The sequence below is a fragment of the Pholcus phalangioides genome, unplaced genomic scaffold (genome assembly GCF_987345545.1).
Source record: "Pholcus phalangioides strain wild (caught in Gottingen) unplaced genomic scaffold, Ppha-v1.0 ptg000011l_1, whole genome shotgun sequence".
NCBI classification, from domain to species: Eukaryota; Metazoa; Arthropoda; class Arachnida; order Araneae; family Pholcidae; genus Pholcus; species Pholcus phalangioides.
In genome coordinates, this window is record NW_028301604.1 from 19291623 (window position 1) to 19313153 (window position 21531).

The following is a 21531-nucleotide window of genomic DNA, read 5'->3' on the forward strand; positions in this document are numbered from 1 at the left end:
TACATTTTTTAACAAAAGAATATGATATTGTTCTTGGCTGGTGAACTTTTTTTTCTTAAATATGAAAATATACAGATATATGTATGTATATAAATCACTATGTAAATATATATTTATCAGCATTAGAATTGAGAAATAAAAGTCACTGGTCCTACAGACTAGTGAATACAAACACATACTGGTTTACAGACATTGTGAGTGTTCTGCTAAACAAAATTTGCTCTGAATAATAGTTGAACATTCGATATTGAAGGACCAAACGCACCTCACTTTCCATCTCAAGGAGATATCAAAATGTTCCCGAAAGATGGGTGCATCCGGTATTTTATTAAATGAAGTATATATGTATATAAAGTAAAACCTCTTTTGCAGACACAGACGGGACAAAAATATTTATCCGTAAAAGAGGGGTGACTGCATCTGAAGGGTGTCTGTTGAAAGAGGTTTTACCGTATATTACATATCAATATAAATTTTTATAACAGAGTAATGTTACAAGAGTAAGGGGGGCCGTTCAAGTATTACGTCAGCAAATTTTTAAACATTTTTTACCTCCCACCTGTCAGCAAAATTTTGTCAGCTCTGCCCCTGCCTCCTAATGGTAGCATCAGAGATGTGAGGTGGCATAGGGTGACTCATGTTTCCCCCTCCCCCAGACAATCAAAAGTTTGTTTTAATGCAAAAAATATTTTAAAAATAAATTGAAATTTTGAAAGAAAATATCTTAATGTGTTATTTTAATCAATTTGTTAATTTCAATGCTATTTGAAGGCTAAGAACTCAAAATTTATTTTTAAAAACTCATTGTGACCCATCCTCTAAGCCATATATGCTGAACTCATGGACTGTGGACCACCACCTCAAACCTAATTTTGCAAATATTAACAAAGCGATCATTTACAGATTGCCTAACTGACCTTTATGGCACAATTACAGACCATTTAAGTGGTCCATAACACAATTCCAGAGCATTTAAGTGGCTCATGACACAGTTCCAAAACACTTAAGCGATGCATGACACATTTAAAGATCCCTTGAGTGACATGTGGTACAGTTTTAGAGCACTTAAATGGCCCCTCTGTGTGGTTATACATCACTCAAGTTACCCACAGCACATTCCCAGAGTACTTAGGTGATCCTCCATGGCATAATTACGAATCACTTGAGTGATGCATGGCTCAGTTCCAGAGCACTTGAGCTGCCCAGACACATTTCCAGATCAGTTGGATCCGCAAAACATTATGTCTCTGTAGGGGACTTATCAATAGGTAGAATGTTAGTTCAGGGGTACCCACAAACTAGCGAAAGGTTTTTCTTGTTTTTGATGTACCGAGTAAGATGCCATTAAGAATATTTCATATTTTTATAAAGGGTGGTTGATGACTTAAGCATCATCCAAATTCACCCTCCTTCCTTGTCATCAAAAGTCAGCAAATCAGAAGTCCTGCCCCCATCAATGCTTACACAATACTTCAATGACCCCTAATATATTACTTGTATTTTTTAGAAGAATGTGTCTGATATACCACCAAAGGGTGCAAAAACCATAAAAACAATTAGAGCTGCAGTCAATTGTTCGACGTATCAGCGATTCTCCCATAGGAGATCCTTCCGCTATCTATGTATCATCGCTGAAGGAGGGGAGGGGTGAAAATTTTCATTACTGGTTCCGCAGACCACCAGAATTTTTTTCTCAGTTGTCAGATTGTTTAATCAGTGGCCTGGGACCAGCGGACCACCTCATTTTGAATGCTGTATAAATATTTATATAGTGATTTTATACAAAAAGCTATGCTGAGATTTTCTGCCTTTAAAATGGTGTCAAAAATTCTCCCCACCTCCTCGTTAAAATGTTCCCAAAGTTTCCTAAGAGGTGCTCCAACTTCAGATACTGCGTATGTTATTTTAATTCAAAAATGCAACTTATCATTTATAATTACAATTTAATGGCTTCATAAAAGAGGATTACATGTAAGATAAGAGAATTTTCTGTGTTATGGATAAAATCATCAACGTAACATGCTATACATTGAAAAATTAACCTATTTCTGATTCAAAATTTCAGTACCGCATGGTAAAAGAAGCGCTACATGAAAGAGCAAACTTATTGGCTATTGCTCCTCATCTCTCATATCCACTTCCAATTATGCTGCCAATTTACAGGTTAGTTATAAACAATCCAACATATATCTGAGTAAATAACTTACTCATATTCAGTTAAAAATGCAAACATCACTCAAAATATGTGAAAACATTATTTTTTATTAGATACTGTGATGTTTGTGATTCCCCTTCCCTTCAGTCATTGGGATGAAGCAACATTATTCAATGTAAAGGGTACATCTAGAGCAGCCCCCCCCCCCCATAGATGTATCATAATGAAAATACATCAGATTAATATGTGTCAGGCACCAGTGCCTGAAGATAAAATAGTTATCCATATTCACACCACATTGATTCAAGACAAGCAAAATAACCTTTGTAACAGAATTTTTTTCACTCTTCGTTTGAAATAATAGTGATAATAAACTTTGAAGACTACTTTTTGTAACAGTCTGCAAGGTTTGCTCTTCAAAAACAACAAAAACTGAAATGCTTGTATAGTATAGCACTATTTTGCTGGGGTGGGGGGCAGTATCTCCGCCCATGGTTTTCTGATACTACAGCCTGTGGAAAACATTTGTAGCCACTTGTAACTGGCCATAATCTGTAGATTTCAGTCTAATTAGCTTTAATGAATGTATAAAATAACTGAGACATAACAAAGTGAATTTACAAATAAAAGGTGCTCCAAAAGGTCCAAAACAAAATTAATAAGTCAGTCTGAAATGAAAATCCATAATTCTCTAATTAAAGGTATCAATCATAACTATAACTATACTAGAGTGAGTGTATATAGTGTTTTCATTGACAGTAATATCTGTCTTCAGACATTGACCCATATTGAAGATCATGTTCCAGGCAGGGTCACAACTAGATACTTTTTCAGCCAGGGCAAAAACGCATTTTGGCACCCACACGTAATATAGAAGAAGCAACAGTTAAAGTGTGCATTTGGCACTCCCTTCCGTCCAGCACCCGGGGCATAAGACCCGCCTGCTCCCCCCTAGTTGCAGCCCTGGGTCCACCCCTTTTGCAATGTTTAGTTGCATTTGCATTATCTTATGCATTTGCATCTTAACTATGTACATGTTTCAGTGTAAAAATTACTTGTTTTGGTCTTCCATGACTTGCCCTTGTACTTTCTCCAAGACTTGAGCCTGTCTGTGTGTGCATGAGTGCACCACAATAGTAATTTATAATGGATGGTAATAATGTGTACATTGTACATAATTACATAGATATCATGTGTGTGTGGTATGACTTGAGTTATTTAGGTGAATTACTTTTTTTATACAGGTGGTGGCAGGTTCCATATTATTGGGTAGGAATCAAGGCATATGACTTTGTTGCTGGACGGCAACAAGTAAAATCAAGTTATTTTTTATCTCGAGATAAAGCTCTTGAACTTTTCCCAATGCTAAAAAAAGAAAAATTATGTGGAGCTCTAGTCTATTATGATGGTATGATATTAAATTTAAAGATATATCAGGGAAAAAAAAGTTGCAAATATTTGTTATTATTTAATCATGACAAAATTTTGAATTGATTTGAATGAAAGCCTTCCTATGTATATTGAAAATGTTAGAAAATTTTAATATTCAGTATCCATTGGCTTATCCCTTTCTGGCGCGGTGATTCTGGCATAGCGAAACCACCTTTTCAAAATTCCATCAAAAAATAACTAATTTTCGCACAGTAATCATTTAAATCCTATTAAATAGCTTAAGATTTAGATTTTCTGTCAGAGATGGCAGCATCATACTGTTTTGTTTTGCAAGTGGTAAAAAAATCTGCCATTTTCTCTATTTTTATGGTACTTGTTTTAAAATTTATTTCCTAATATAAAATTTTTTTTCTTCAAAAATTGATGGTTTTTTTATAGATTTTGCCCTATTTGTTGAAATCAAGCCATTCGATAAACTTAAGAATAGTTTAAAATCAAATTATGGAAGTTTTAAAAAGGTGGTTCCATACTGAGGACACCGCACACCTAGAGCAATGAGATACACCAAGTGACGTCAGTGTGAAACCACCCCTCTGAGACGAAGCGACCTTGTTTTTCTTCATTTTCTCCCCTCTTTCTTGTTTACTAGAAAATGGGTGACAGCAGCAATGGTGTTGAAACATCTCAGATGTGTATTTGTGGTGGAAATTTCGGGGGTTAGAATGGAAGACACAACATATGTTATTTTTTGTCCAGCACATAACCATTCTTTCATTCTAGTAGTTTTAAAGCAGCTTTTTCTTTTGATGACTACTTTCTATGCTCTCTCTACTGCTTTAGTTTTATTTTCTGGAATTTATTTTGCCTTGAGTCTCCCCCCCCCCCCCAACCGATTATTGGGCATTTATTACTTTTATTGGTGGTGAAATGCCTATAAAATTCCTAAGTACAGTTGAAGCAATATTATACTAAATTCAGAGCTTCTCTCTGATCTGGAGTCTAATGCATCTGATGATACACCAGATAAAGAAAATAAAACAAAGCTTACTGCATGGATTATCACGAAAATGATGCTGATGTATACACTGTCCAATGCCTGGATCCTCTCGACAATTTCATATGGTTCAGGAGAAAAAACCAAAATCCAGATTTCAAGGAAGAAGTGGGACCATCTCAGTAAATTCTATCAATACCGGATACATCGCCAATCTTGATGTTCTTATTCTTTTTTTCAGTGCCACTGATCGAAAATTTGGCATTTCGAATAAATTTATATGCCACTCAAGAAGGAAAATTTACACTGCCATCTCATTGAAAAAGATTTACCATCTGCCAATATGCTTATGTTGATCATTTTGGCCTACAAAATCGGTGGAAAGGGAATTTTTCAAACAAAATGTTGCTTTTCCTGCATTACACCCTAGGGAAACTTTCACTGTTCTAAGTGTGCGGTGTCACTGCTGTGCGACCACCTGTTGTTCGCTGGATTTTGATGAAAATAAAAGAATAGTTGCAAAACATATTTATATGCGTCCTGTGTATCAACTATATGAAGTTAGTTCAGCCAAAAACATTTTTTTTTATATAGTGCCCCTCAAAGGGTTATCAAATTTTTATTAATCATGATAATTAGGTTAAAATATTTTGTCTGATAGAAAAATGAAGTAGAAAAACTTACCAAAAACATACATTGCATCATTTAACACTGGTTAATTTATACCCTATGAATTTTGATGAAATTTTTAGAAAAGGGAAAAAAGTTTTTCAAATAAATAGATTTTTTTTTATAAACTTTTAGTTACCACAATATTAACCCTTAAAGCAGTTTTTAAAATTTCCCTGATCCACATTATAACTGCCTCAGTGGAAATCACTAAACCCTCTTCAAAATACTACATCTTTTTTCAAGGAGATTACTTTCTTCTGATTTCATGTTGTTGATATAATGCTTTCCCTCCCTACAACTCAAAGAATAACATAAAAAATAAAAACACAGAAGAGAAATGCTCTATCTTTTCTATTATTTATATTGTTAGCATATTCTTGTTACCCTGAAGGGAAGGAAAAGAAAAACTTTCTCCTTTTTTTTATTATCAAACTTTGAAGAAAGTTAGCTCCGCCTGCTGGCAGTTGATCTGATAGGTTGAAGGGAGAGAGTGAAAAACATGTTCATAGGTGAAGCATCATTAAAAACATGTTTTTGTTTGGCATTGCCAAAATAAGAGGGTTTTAAGGAGGAAAGATATCGCAGAATTCTCGAAATACATGAGGCATCGAGTTAGGCAAGCTATCCCGTCATTGCTGCTGCTGTAAGGGTTGTAGACCTCCAAATAATTAGATTTCGGAAATACAATTTACTGAAACATCTCGCTGCAGTGTTGAGCATGTTGAACATTGTCAGAACGCAACCCCATACAATGAATTATCATTTATTGATTCATTAAAAAATGCTTTCATTTTTTTCTGATTTAATCCAAATGCAGTTCAGCTGCATCAAGTTGGCAATAATAACAGTTCACGGAGCAAGCTCCTTGTGAAGCTAGGCCCTGCTATCATTTCTTGATTCACTAAAACAATTCTTTCATTTTTTTTCTAATTTAATTTAAATGTGATTCAGTTGCATCAAATTGACAATAATATAGCTCCTTATATATACTATATATTATACGTTTGGCGATAAGTTGCCAAACGAAACAGCCGGAGACACACTTTACTGTAAGAAATCTCCTATCCTATTCGTGCATGCACGTTCTGACAATGTTCAACCTACTCAACACTGCAGCTAGACTCTCGTCAATTTACATTTTTGAAATATGTAGTACATTACAGTTGCTGTCAAAACTGTGGTACTCTTCCCTGGGAAGGTGCAAGAATTTTTGTAAATTTCTAATACTACTCACAGTAAGTTTTTTTCTCTTTTTAAAAACATTAATAATAATGTGATTCCCTTGATAGAAATAGGGCATGGGAAGGTACATACAGGTTTTAGAACCTCGGAAAAAGTTTGAATATCCAATTCATGCATTACATTTTCTACAACGAATGTAAATAGTAATGAGTATCTGCATTCCAAATGTATGATGTGAAAAAACACTATATAAGTTATAACTGTATATTTCTGTTAAAGTTTTTGTCACAAGTCTAAAAGTTATTTTTAGTATTGTTTTTATTATTTGGGTGAATAATTTTGAGTAAACTGTATTGTAAACTTTTCTTATTGATTATTTTTTTAGGTCAGCATAATGATGCTAGAATGAATGTAGCTATTGTTATGACTGCAGCTAGGATGGGTGCTGTAGTTGCCAACCATGTTGCTGTAACATCGTTGTTAAAAAAAGATGATGAAAATGGTAATCAGAAAATATGTGGTGCAAAGGTCAAAGACATGTTGACAAGTAATTATTTTTAGAGTTACTGTAATTTTTTTAGGTATATTTTTAGTCAAAAAATCATACTTTTGTGAAACCAGAGGTTCATGCAACATTATTATGGGTGGCTGAAATAATTTAAATGTCTCATAGTATAATATATAATATAAGTTGTTTTTTTTCTTCCGTGATATTATGATATTTTTCCCAGTGCAAAAGAACTGATTTAAAATATCAAATTTATATGTGATATCTAGATAAAGAATGGGAAGTACATGCTAAAGCAGTTATAAATGCTACTGGACCTTTTACTGACTCAATCAGGAGGATGGATGATGAAAAATGTTCATTAATTTGTCAACCAAGTGCTGGTGTTCATATAATTCTTCCTGACTATTACAGGTCTATTTGCTCTCTTGTTTCTATTCCTTTTTTTTTTTTTAATTTTGTCATTTAATGCCATTTAGACTTGGGCTATATTTATAAGTAATAATTTTCAAAGTGTTATCTAATTGGAATAATTAAATAATTTTTAATTATAGTTTGAAATGCTGGAAAACTTCATCAATTTTTCACTTTTTAATACAATTTAGTTGATGGTGAATTTTATATGTGTATCTTCACACAAATCATTTAAATGATTGATTTGAACTTTTCAGTCCATCAAATATGGGTTTACTTGATCCTGCAACTAGTGATGGTCGAGTAATATTTTTTCTACCATGGCAAAAAATGACAATTGCTGGTAAGTTAGAGCTAAAAAAAATCATTATTTTTTTTCAGGATTATTGTTCAATGCCATGAATTTCTCTCATTTCAGGCAAAAAACTTAACATGTTTCCCAAAAAATAAGACCCAGTCTTATAACAATTTTTGCTTAAAAAAATGCACTAGAGCTTATTTTTGGGGTAGGGTTTATATTAGGAGCATCCTGAAAAACCATGCTAAGACATATTTTTTGGCAGAATATCTTTCTTTTTTAAGACATTTTTGAATGATCGTTACACAAAAATTGACAAAAAATTACAAATGCTGACCTTCATAAAATGTTTCTTTTGGTAGTCGTGGTCTAAATTAAACAAGAAGTTCAATTTACCTAAGTTTCAGAACCAACCAAGGCAATATGTTCATTTGGTCCTCATCATCGAACTGTGCCACTTGTTAACTTATGACAACTGCATTCATTGTCTAGCCATTCCAGCACCATTCCAGGTTGTAGTGTTGTGGGGAATTTCTTTCGTAAGGTTGTAAATAAATAGAATAGCTTACCACGGGGTCATGAATTCTAACACGATTGACACATTTAAAAAGAAATACAATAAACATATTGGGATAAATTGAGAAGCTATCCTTACTTAGGTAGGACAACCATAAATTTTTTTCATAATCAGTTTATTATATTTTATCATAACTAATGGTGTTTTATTTCTCTTATTGGGTTGCAGTATTTTTTATGTAGTTTAGATATATTTGACATCCATATTTTTTATGAGCATCTTTTTTTTTTCAGCCACCTCGTTGAGCATTTTGCCTATTGTGACCTTTGTATATGTTTTTGATGAATTACCATTATCAATTCATATAAGAAAATGTATATTTTATGTGAAAGTTTCTGCAAAGTTTTTAGGCATGAAGATTTATTTGTACAGTCCTTTTGTGCCTAAAAAAATCTCCCCCCCCCTTTGTGTGCCTTTCTTTAAAATGTATAATGCACTGTTAAATACACTTCTAAAGTTTAAGTTTTGTAATTTCAGTCAATCCCACATGCACTTATTGTAAAATCAAACAAAACAAGGTATCAGTTTTTTTTTTCTGTGCCTGTAAATCTTCTGTATAAAGACAGTGTTAAAAAAATCATTAAATAAAATTGCTAGGTAAGTAAAGATGGAATATTATATCATGTTTTTAAGCCAATAAATGGTTTTAATTCAAGAGAACAAAACTGCTCAAAAGATCTTAGGGGGAAAAATTTATAACAAATGTGTGGGATATACAAGCTACTCTCAGATTTGTTTGGATAGAGAGATGCATGGGAAGCTTTCTCCAGCTATTCACTAATTATAGGCATATAGGTTATATTGAAGTGTTTCATGTTTAGGAAATATCAAAATAAATGTTAATCATATTTTGATAGATTTATTTAAGTTTAATTTCATTTATTATGATTGGCATTATATGTTAAATATTAAAGAAATTAGTGTAATTTTGGTTTTTTTGCTGATATATTTTGTAGAAATATGTATTTTTAATAATGAAGAGATAAATTGTTTTAGATATGATGCTTGAAAAGTATGTATTTTGTTTCATCAAGTATAAATATATATAAATATCATTTGTTTAACAGGTACCACTGATAGACCATGTGAAGTATCTCATAACCCTTGTCCGACTGAAGATGAAATACAGTTTATACTGCAAGAAGTGAAAAACTATCTGACCTCTGAAATTACTGGTAATTTTTTGTGCATCTAAAGTTCTGATTGTGTGTCCATTGGTATTGACTCATTATCTTGAGAAAATATGTATATAGATTGTGTTATGTTTAATATTATATTTGCAATTAATATTTTCTTTGAAGTTCGCCGTGGCGATGTGATGTCTGCATGGAGTGGAATCAGGCCTTTAGTATTGAATCCAGACAAAGGGTCTACCGAAGCATTAGCTAGAAATCACATTATTCATACTAGCAACAGTAATTTGATCACAGTGGCAGGTGAATAGATGTATTCACAAAACAAGAACAATGAAAAAAAGGCAAATACTTTTTTCGTTGTTCTTGTTTTGTGATTATATCGGGCAAAGAATATTATTTACTCTTTGATATATTAATTCATGTATTTTGAATAAATGATTTTGAATAATTTTATCATGTACAGGCATACTCTTTTAGCCCCTTTATGTAAAGGCTTTTGACAATAAATTTGAACAATATATATTTTAAGTACCAGCGATAGATCTCTGAACCTGATATCTTTCATAAAATTTAAGAAATAAAAGGAAAAAAGATGAGTGTAGAGCAGATATTCCTTTATTTTTCCTTCCAGCTTCTCCACCCCTTCCATATGTGATACTGTGTTCTTCTTTTACTTGTCAAACCATAGCGAGGAAGAAAAGAAAAAATGCTGAGGTGAAAGAAAAAACCAATTCCCATTCATAGGGTTACCAATGAAGAACCTTGAAAGAAGGGAGAGCTTGAATTTATTTCTTCCATCTACTCCAGGCAGAGAAATCTTGCTCTTGTAAGGGAATAGGTTGAAAGGACATTCAAAGAACCTTGAAATTCAGTAAAGTCTTCAGAATCGTCAGGGAGGATCCAGAGTTTCTATGCTCTAGACTCTTGAAATGTTTTTAAATTTCCAAAATTTATACCATAATTGCAAAAAAAAACTTACTTTTGGAGAAAAAATATTTCCCAAAGCATTTCCTGGAGAAAATGTTAGTTGCCTCAAAATGGTATAACATGTAAAAGTTTAATCAAGCAATTTCTGTTCACTGAAGTTTTGCAGTCCCCAAACTTGATTATATTTCATAACAATCATTCACCTGGAATTCCATTGCTGTATCATAGTTTGCTGGCATTGCTTTTGATATAATTTATCTATGGCTTTTTTCTCCATGCCATCATTACCATGCTGCACCCTTGATTTGTTCATCATATATCTGTGATACTCTCACGTATGTAGGAATATTAATATACTCTGTTTTGTGAGCCTTCCTTGAAAAAAATTGGCAATGTTCCCCCCTTTGTAGCTACAACACACATTTTGAAAACTGATATTACCTGATGCTAATCCCATCAAGAGATTATGGCGTCATATTAAAAAAAAGAAGCTATCCAGATTCAAGCCGGCGACTATTTCTTTGCAGCAACAAAAATCGAAGCCATGGTTGAGGTCTGATACATGCCAGAAACTTACCTATGCAATGTGTGAAATTCATAATCAAAGTCAAAGATGGTCATAGTAAAATTAATTTTACAACATCACATGTTTTCTCATACTGTATAAGCAAATACATACTTAATAATAAGCAAATACATACTTAATAATAAGCAAATACATACTTAATAATAAGCAAATACATATTTAATAAGAACTTTTTTAGAAGATAGAAATGCAAATCACAGCCACGCATGATGCAAATTTGTGCTTTTAACTTGAGCATTCCATGAACTGTGCCCCCAAAGATTCTGGAACATTTCAATTATCTAAAACAAATGTGTATATTTATAATCAAAGATATTGTAGGATATTAATTAAATTTTATTATTTATTTGCTCTGATTTCCTTCCTTTAGGTGGAAAATGGACTACTTATCGTGTCATGGCCAAAGAAGCTGTTGATGCAGCAGTTCAAGCTTGTAATTTGAATCCACCATTAGAGTGTCAGACTGATGGATTGTTGCTTGAGGGAGCTAGGGGTTGGACTCCAAATATGTTCATTCGATTGGTGCAAGATTTTGGATTCGATAGTGAGGTATTAATTGCTAATATTGAAATATGTGTAAATATATGATAATTAGTATAATTGAGTGATGATTTCATGGACACCTCAAAAGCAAAATATTTATTATCCAACATGAGAAGTCTTTCAGTTGTGAGGCAATTTTTTTTAAATTCTTTTTCATTTTTTTTTATTAATTATTATTGGAAAAAAAATTGAAAGATATGTAAATTAATAAAAGAAAGTTAATTCAAAGAGAAATTTTTTCAATCATGAATAATACGTCAATAATCAGAAGTCTACCTCTTGCAGCCTGCATGAATTTTTTAAATCAGGGTATTTTTAACTTTGATTTATATGCCTTCCTCCATTTCAGCACCCTATGGCTTGAAATTTTTGGCAAACATCTAATGATTTCTGTTTTTTGTGTCTCAAAATTCTTATTATCTTCTGACTTCTCTGAGACGTGTTTCTGACAATCTTGTTTGAAGTTTTTCCCATCATCTTATTTATAATCTAATATTTAGTCCCAGCCTTACAAAACTTTTCCTTTATATGAATATTATGAGAAAATGATCAGTCACACAGCCTATAAGTTCACAACCTCTCACATTCATTATTTTAGTCATTTGATTTAAAAAAGCTGTTTTCCAGCTAAATGTTTAGCAAAGCAGTCTCCAGCATGGCAAGCCTGGGTTTGATTCTCGGTGAATAGCATAGAAGCATATCTATTTGGAATCAGCTTTGAGCTGTAGGTAAACAGGGTACCACTAAAATTAATCCTTATGAATATAGAGACTGAGGTATGTCGTGAAAAGAACGACTTGTTCAAATGTGTTTTATTATTTCTAATCATAGGAACAAGAATGAAAAGATAAATATAAATGTTAGTCAAAACAATGGTTGTAATTATTTGCCTTATAAATAATGCAATAATATAAACATTATTTTTGTCATTATTTATAAACTGTTACTTAACACTCAAAATGTGCAAATAATCAAGATGTACCTCTTTATACGTGCAACAGAAAAACCTTCCTTAAATTGCAAATCTTCAATTAGGAATTAAGCGGTCTACTTGGGTCAATATCTATAAGGGATGGAAGAAGTTAAAGCCTTAATTTTCATAATTTTTGGTGCATTGACTTGTTTATATAGTTTCACCTTCAGATACTTTGATTATGTGTTGCCTATATGCCAAAAATTTTAGTAATTTCGCATTTTAATCAACATATTTCTTTCTTGAATGAAGTTTTGGAACTGATAATATTCAAGTATGATTGAACCTTTTTGAGTGGTATACCATTGGATACTTAAAGCAAAATCCATTGAAATTGCTTTATTAAATTTTTTCAATAACACAATTATGAAAATACAGCTTTTTACAAGTAAATCTCTTCAAAATGTTTCTTATGCATATGGTAACTGAGGAGACAAAAATAAATATAAAAATTCAATATCCACTAAAGGAATGTTATTTTAAATTGTATTTAGAGATTTTTTTATTGAAAATGTACAGAGTGCATTAAGTAATTCATTCCACTGGAACAGTTGAACATCTACTTATTCAATATTTTTTTGCTATCAATATATCAAAACTTGGACCATGAAAAATTATGCACTTAACTGATATATCCTCTAGTCTGAAATCTATTCATAGAGGTTTAACTATATTACTAGTTTCACTTAACCATTAAATATTCTATTTGAAAGAGATAATCAAAAGTATACTAATCGTGTTACAATTTTACCTTTTCAAATTCTAAAAATTACTTCATTTGTAGGTTGCTCAGCACTTGGCTAATACGTATGGTGACAGAGCATTTGCTGTTGCCAAACTATCTTCTCTAACTGGTAAGCGATGGCCAATTGTTGGACGGCGTTTACATGAAGAGTATCCATATATCGAAGCTGAAGTAAGCAAGTTTATTAATCCTAACTTTCATAAAGTTTTTTTTGCAGTGAAAGATAAGCTGACCAATCATTTGAATGTTGTTTCAGGTTCGCTATGCAATCAGAGAATATGCGTGTACAGCGGTTGATGTTATTGCTCGCCGTCTTAGATTATCATTTCTAAATGTTCAGGCAACTGAAGAAGCTCTGCCATCAATAATATCAATCATGGCAGAGGAACTTAAATGGAGTAGAAGCAGGCAGAAGGTAAACTATGTAGCTTCCAGTGTAGTTAATGCATATTGTGTTTACCCAACTACTACTAAACTGCAAATGAAACTTCAAACATGCTTCTTAGGAATTTAGAAATGAATTTTTGGCTTCAAAATAAAGGGTCATCTTATACAAGGTATAAAATACACCAATATGAAGAAGTTTATCTCATGCTCCATACTCAGATGGATAAATCCTTAAAAGTATGATGACTCTTGGAGACTGATGATTTCCATCAGTAACTCCAAGAATACAAATTGTTTTTTTGTTCCTTCTAGCAGAATGACATTTCAACTTCAGGTTCAAAATATATTGTGAACGTGAGTAAACTTTTCAAGAATAACCTTATAAGGTTGCTTTTTAGTTAATCTGAGATTATCTCAGTTGCTATCATAGTTGATTAAAACAAGTGTGCTCATGAATATAATGGTTATTCACAGAAAAGAGAAAGTAATTCCTTTTTTTCTGACAAAACTCAAATTAAGAAAAACAATGGTGAATCCAAAGCTAAAAAAACATTGTATCAACAATGATAATGCATCAAGTATGAACAGGGTTGGGTGATCACCCCCTCTCCAAGTGAAATGTGATAATTTGTGAAATTTTCAGAACTGTATGATAATATTGCAACAACAAATTCAAGAAAATTTCGACTAAAAAACAGGTAAAACTGGGATATTTTTCAAAAAGTCTGGATGGGGGAAAAAAACAGAAAAACAGGACTGTCACGGAAAATATAAGACATGGTCATACCATACTGAGACTTATTTTTTAGCTATTTGTAAAATCACCCCGCCAAAACAGCAAGCTCTAGATCTGCCCCTGAGTATGAAATATATATTCTTAGAGGTGATATCTCAAGTTTTCACAATTTTTTAACTTTCATTCTTCTACTTGTAAATTGACTGAAATAATTTATATTTTCAAAGGAAGAACATGAAAAAGCATTGGAGTTCCTACATACAGAAATGGGTCAAAATGTTAACCATGAAGCAAAGAAGGCTGTTCCAGTCAACCTAACTAGTGATGAAATAAATAATTTCACAAAGAAGTTCCTGATGCTTGATAAGGATAGGAAAGGATACATTAGTATCAATGATCTTCGGGCTAACTTGAAAGTAATCTGATTTTTTACATATTACTATTTCAAACTAAACTCTAATGCCATATAGGGTCTAATGAACACAACAGTTGTGCAATTTCTGACAAAATAGTCCAAAAAAGTCTCTTTTATTGCTCTTCTGAAAGGTTTTCAAAAACTTATAATTAGAGCCCGGAAGTTCAGGCAAAATGCCATAAATGTCTTTTTTTGCCTATTTTCAAGATTTTCTGTAAAAATGCCTTTTTTGAACTTTTTCTGCCATAAATGCCTATTTTAATATAATTTTAAGTTTATTGGTGCATTTCAGAGGCCATAATATGTAAAACTCAGATATTTTGAGTGTTAAGAACAAAAGAAATATTTAAAAAAAAAATTCCAACTCTCAGTATTAATTTTCATCAGAAAGTCCCCCCTTCCAGCTCCATTCAAATGTGAATAAGTGATCTGAGAGGTATAGAACCTGGTGTTACCATGAGTCACCTTTGCTTTGACCGGATAGTGGTAGCATGGCCCCCACATCCTGCAGCAGGGCTTATAGGCTGAGGTATTAGGCAGGCCTCCTTGTCAGATGCTTCATGGTCCCCAAAGTAGTGAATTTATTGCATGAAAAAACAAAAAAAAAGGGTAAAAGAATCGTCCCGCATCCCTGCCGCCCAGCTGAAGCCCCACCCTTGTGGGGGCCATTGGTGTTAGTCACGGTGTTTCAGATGAATGCAGCCCATGGTAGAAAAGCAGAGGGAAAATAGAAATTTTTGCTTCTCCACATGTTTCCATTGGAGTGCATTGTATATGTATGGCTGAACAATGACTGTCCCAAGAAGTCATCAGTTAATGCGATGACTCACACAAGGTGGGGTAGGAGAAGACAGAGCTCTGGGGCCCCATGTTGTTTCGATTTTGTTTTTTACACAATGAATGTACTGCAAACAACCATGGCTATTTGTTTTACATACATATTTTTTAGTATTCGATTAAATTCACCTGAGTCGCTCTCAGGGGCAGTGCCATCTTAACACATGGGCCTACCTGGGCATGGCCTATGGGCCTTAAGAGAAGAAGGCCTCAGTAAAATAAGTAGTTGCATTTTTCGAGAATTCGCTAGGTAGGGTCTCAGAAAAATGACTTGGCCCAGAGGCCCATTATACTCTTATAATGGGTGTGTGGCCCCACACTTGGACAAGTCCTGCACGTGTGGGAATGTAAAAAAAGTAATTTTTTTTTACAACAGCAGAACAAGGTAGCCATGTTTCAACTATAGAAATGATAGTGATTATTCCAAATAATACATCAAATAAACGAGAATTGTTTGCAACATGAAGGAGCCCCACATGAATGAATGAACGCCAGGGGCTCTGCCACTGGACTTATCCCATTGCCGAGATCTCTTCCAGCCCAGCTTCGGAAGGAGCCCCACAGATAATTTTCTTTTCAGGCTCCATACCTGGTAATGATGGCTTTGGAATTGACCTGAGGGAACTCAAATACTTTATTTTGGGATTGAAATCAATTTAACTTGGATAATAATGCAGTTATTATAAACTATAACTAAAACAATAGACAGATTAAGTGCAACAATTTTTTCAGCTAGTTTTTGGACCCTTAATACCTTAGTTTTTAGTTATATTTCCTTCCTTCCATAAATTATGCCTTTTTTAGTACCTATTTTAGGTACTTTTAATGCCTTTTTGCCTGCCTATTTTGACCATTTTTAGTGCCTAAATTTCCGGGCTATACTTATAATAAATATCATCATCTGATTTTTGGTAAAAACCATTTTTACATCATCACCACATGATAGAATTCAAATCACTAATGATCTGAAAGATAAAATCTTATAAATAGTGTTTATGAACTAAAGGTATTAAAAATTAATTCATTTGAGCATGGTCACTGAATGAGTTCAAAAACTTAAGGGGTTTTATTTCACAAGTTTCTGTTTTATTGCTGGTACTTTTAGAATGGCTAAATGCGGAATGTGAATTTTTGTGAAACATAATTTGAGATGAATTTTCTATACCTTGGGAAAGGTATCATGAGATAGGTAACAAGCATGCATAACCCTCTCACTGGCATTGACAAATATCTTGTCTTTTCAAAAACTTTTGGCATGAATGTGTCATTTAAATCATCTGATGATACTGGGTGCAATTGCAAAATTTACATAATAAAATTATTTCAACACTGAGATCTCAGAAAGTATTCAGAATACATCAGCATTTTCAATGTGTGCGGGTAGATCTCATTAAGACAAATCCAATGATACCACTATGATTTTAATACCACTTCTGGTCTGTGCACCACTCTTAACAAAATTGTTTTCCACTTTATCTCGACATTCAGCAATATAGAAGCCAATATTTGCTACAAATAGAAGCCAATGGGGTGGCATCTGATAGACATTTTTAAGACATTTGTCTTAAAAATGGTACTCTAGTTTTAATACCACTTCTGGTCTGGGCACCAGCTCATGGCTCGCTTTCATAAGTAAATTGTTTTACGCTTTATCTTGACAGGTCCACAATGCAAACAAAATCCAATGCTGGTGTCTTATAGGCATTTCTGACTCGTATCCAGTGTATAACCACTCTATTTTTAATACCTCTACTGGTCTGTACACCAGGCTTGTGGCCCGCTTTCATAACAAAATTGTTTTCCACTGTATCTTGAGAGGTTCGCAACCAAAACAGAAGCTAATGATGTCATCTTACATGTAATTTTAAGACAAATCCAATGATGTCTTATTGGATTTGCATGTGATGTCCATTGCCAATGATGTCTCCTTGGAATGGCCCGCATTTGTAAGCAAAGTGTTTTACGCTATATCTCGAGAAGTTGACAATGGAAATAGACAACAATGGTATCATCTATTAGCTATTCTAAAGACAAATCCAACGATACTAATTTCATTATGCCAGTACCTACCACACAAAGAACATATTCACGTTAAAATTTGCGGCCATGTCTATGACACAGCCTACCCCAAGTTTTTTATATTTTAACAATGACAAGCCCAGATATTTTGTCAAGCTGTTTATACTATACTCCATGAAAGACATTTTTCTGTCCCCCTTATTTTGTACCTGTTAAAAATTGGAAGAAAGTCTTCATAAAAAAGATATGACATTTTACAGGTGGTTAGGTTATTTCTGCTGTGCTGATTAACCTCCTCAGTCCCTGCATTGCCTATGGCCAGGGTAGAGGGGGCAGGAAAGTCAACTTTGCCTTCTCCCCTCACAAAAATTCTAGTTATGGCTCTATCTGAGGGAGACACTAAATAGACAGTGCTTTATTGAAAGTCAGGCTAGAGAGCTGAATGAAATGTTCACAGAGACCTCAAAATTAGCTCTAGATGTTATAAACATTTGTTATAGTACACCCATGCTAAGTTGGCTTCTGACTATGGCAAGTAACATCATGAATGACTATTCCATTGACCAGCTTTTGTTAAAACAGTCGCAGGAAAAAGGAGCTGTTTAGCATTTTCCATTGCCATCTTTTGTGCGGTTTTCGCAGAGGTTTTATTTTTCCCTTGCTTGTTTATGTTTGTTAAAATATCCGAACTCACATGTCCTGAGATTGTTGTGATCAGGGCTCCCACATGAGTGGGGCAGCAAGAACGCCAGCCCAGGGCTCCGAGACAATTCTTAATTTTTTATGACATTGTAAATTTACTGTAGACTCATGAAAAATCCTCAAGGGGGGGATCGAAGACCATAACCAAAGAACCCAGTTAAATGGGGGTTGCTTGCCATCAACTCTATTCATCATAGGCAGAAATATTCTGGGAAGGCTAGGGGAGGGGGCACGATGATGGTGTGAAGACTGGGGGATGACGATGTCAATTCATATACATTTATATGCATATGCATTAGATCAGTATCTCATTGATGCTGGGGAGGGGGAGACAGACTCCCCTCTGTATCTCTGCCCAAGTTACATGTCATTATCAAAATTATTTTAGTTTTAAGCAATATAATTTTTAAAATCAGTTTTATATTCTTTCTCTGCAGCTGTAATCCAGTTTCTAATATATGAAATTGGCTGGAACTACTGGAAGGCATGTGCTTGAGGCAAACTTAAGGAAAAATGTGATCTATAAGATGTAATGGAAAAACTTTCTCTTATAATGGGATCTTTTCAAATTAGGGGCCACTTTCTTATTACCTCCCTTTGAGGCATGGATCCAGAAGAAGCAATCATCTACCTCTAAGAGCAGAATAATATTGGAAAAAACTGGTGTGTCCTGTAAAATAGGGGATGATTCAACAAACCCACAGAATAAATATCCCCGCCCAACACATCATCCTAGAACCATGCCTATGTCCCTCTTTGATTCTCAACTAGTCTTGTCCTTTGAAAGCACCGCACTTACCCACAGCAAAGCCATATTATAGTTTTTGCAATGAGTCCCACATCTGAATGGCCACTCCTGCAACACAATCCTAAGCGGGGGGGGGGGGGTGTCTGAATTTTTGTTACATGATTATCTCTGAAAGTGTTAAAAGAACTCAGATAAAGAATAATCTCTGTATGATCGCTAGGGCAATTTTGGTAGATGGCAAAATGTAAACTGCTTGAACAGGAGTATTTAAAAGTAACTATTTATATGGCGTCACCCAGGGCCACAATTAGGAAAGAAAATTTTGTCATCCCGTCCATTTTGGCACCCCTCTCTAACATTGAACAGAGAAACAGTAAACTCAGTACCCTTCCTGATCCAGGGCCCAGTAACAGATCCCCCTGTCCTGGTTGCGGCCCTAGTACCACCAATTATGTGTGAAGGCATTTCTTTTCTGATACAATACATTTGAAATCTATTATAAACAACAATTTTATTTCATCAAAGCAAATCTCTAGTTACACACATCATACTATTGATTTTATTTACAACTTTTGAGCCGAGCTTTTCTAACATTATAGAATCCAAAATTTTTAAGAACATATTTACAAAGTATACGATCAGTGTATTGTATTTAATAAATGACAAATTAATTCAAATAATTTCAATTTCATATAGACTCATTTAATAAAATAATCAATTTATATATATATTGTATGGAAACATATCTGAAATCATCTGTGCTGTTAAGCAACAACACTAAGCATTTCATATGGGTAGTACTGCAACACAATTTAATTTACACAGAAATAGTTACAAACAATTCTGATAGCAAAATTTAATTACTAGCCACAAAATATTTATACTTATATTTTATTTATTAATATTTATTCTTTCCTTTTTAATTCTCTGTATGAACTGCAACAGGATTCTGGTAGCGGCTGCAGTACTCTTTTGCATTTAACATATGGGAATCAAAGGCTCCAGTGCTTTCACCTCCTCTTCAAAGAATTTCACTTCCTTTGCAATGAGTGTCCTCTCTTTCGAATGAATAGTTTTTCCTTTTGATGACATTTTAAAGATTTTAATGAAAATAAGTTTTTTTTATTATTATAACTATCACTGTATAAATATACATTTGGCCATGGGCAGAGATACCGGGAAAGGGCATTGCCCCCCCCCTCCCCCCAGCATCAAAGGTTTAGTCATCTGCTCCAATGTATATGTGTATATATGAATTGACTTCATCATCATGCTCCCCCCCCCCCCCCGGTGATAATGACCATGCCAGTGCAAAGTTTGTCCCCTGGCTCTGGATTGATGATCAAAATCAGTCTTGCTTGGAAGCATGCCATTAATTGAAAATACATCTCAAAGCCAAACCAAATTTCTTACTCTAGAACAATTACTGGTGAGAAGAGGGGGTGATATGGCTACAATCCCAAAAACAAACCACAGTCAAGCCAGTGGAAGACTTCATTGTTGCCTTGCCCAAAAAAAGCTTCTCTTGTGAAATCAAACATAAAGACAATAATGCTCGTCTGTTGTTTTGATGTGTGAAGATGGGTGCGTAAGAAATTCCTTTCTCAACTTCAGACTGTTCACCAGGTTTTCTACTTGGAGGTGCCAAAAAGATTGACAACAGTGTGCAGAAAAGACCAGATTTGTGGAAGACAGGCAACAGGTTTTCCCATTATGACAATGCTCTGTATCACACAGCCATCACAATGTGTCAATTTTTAACAAGAAATTACTCCTGTGCTCCACCCAGCCTATTGACTTTTTTTTATTCTCACAGATAAAGAGGGACTTTAGAGGAAAGTGTTTTGCTAACATGGATGAGATGAAAATGAAAACAATGGATGCACGTTGTCCAGTTTTGCAGCAAATAAATTTAAAAAATATTTTGAACACTGGAAGACTGGAAAGTGTATTAACTCTAATGAGGGAGTGCATTGAAGAGAATTAAAGAATTTTTGTAAAAAAGTTGAATAAACAAAAATTGTAGAAATTTTTTTTTTACTTTTGGGTGCATCCGTTACCATCTTTATAAAGTTGTAATTTTTAATTTCAGAAACAAGGAGAAAAGATCTCTGAAGAAACATTGCATGACATACTGAATGAAGTCGATCTAAATAAAAATGGACTTGTTGAACTAGGAGAATATTTATCTGTAATATTTTTTTTTTACTTTTAAATGAAGTTAAAAATTAAAATGTATGTACATACTGGTGAATGATACAGTGTGGAACCTGTTGGCAATGGACACCCATGGGACAGAAAATTTTGTCCCCTAATGAGGAGTGGTCTATTAATGGATAGTAAAATACATTGTGAGGCCATTAACATAATTAAAACATTTTCTGTTAATGGGAGGTATCCACTAATGTGGAATGTCTGTTATTGGAGGTTCTGCTGTATTTTAGTAGCTCTCTCATATTATTTTTTGATATTGCTAAGAAATAATTTATTTTCAGCCAAAGTGTTTGATGAGCACACCAAGTTATTTTCTTTTACGTAGGTTTTAAGGACATTGTGGCTGGTCCATTTAATCAAGTCTTTTAATC

General features: G+C 33.8%; 1 protein-coding gene across 4 annotated transcripts in view; it reads left to right on the forward strand.

The window, feature by feature from the left end:
- Window positions 1-21531, forward strand: part of Gpo1 (glycerophosphate oxidase 1) — a 39753-nt gene that overhangs the window by 15712 nt on the left and 2510 nt on the right. For all 4 annotated transcript variants that reach the window (XM_089239217.1, XM_089239220.1, XM_089239218.1 and 1 more), the window contains 12 exons: window positions 2066-2163; window positions 3400-3563; window positions 6781-6942; window positions 7173-7317; window positions 7575-7660; window positions 9260-9367; window positions 9494-9628; window positions 11212-11390; window positions 13142-13273; window positions 13359-13517; window positions 14453-14641; window positions 21039-21137. In XM_089239217.1, the coding sequence (XP_089095343.1) occupies window positions 2066-2163; window positions 3400-3563; window positions 6781-6942; window positions 7173-7317; window positions 7575-7660; window positions 9260-9367; window positions 9494-9628; window positions 11212-11390; window positions 13142-13273; window positions 13359-13517; window positions 14453-14641; window positions 21039-21137 (1656 nt within the window). The remainder of the gene's footprint in view (window positions 1-2065; window positions 2164-3399; window positions 3564-6780; window positions 6943-7172; window positions 7318-7574; window positions 7661-9259; window positions 9368-9493; window positions 9629-11211; window positions 11391-13141; window positions 13274-13358; window positions 13518-14452; window positions 14642-21038; window positions 21138-21531) is intronic.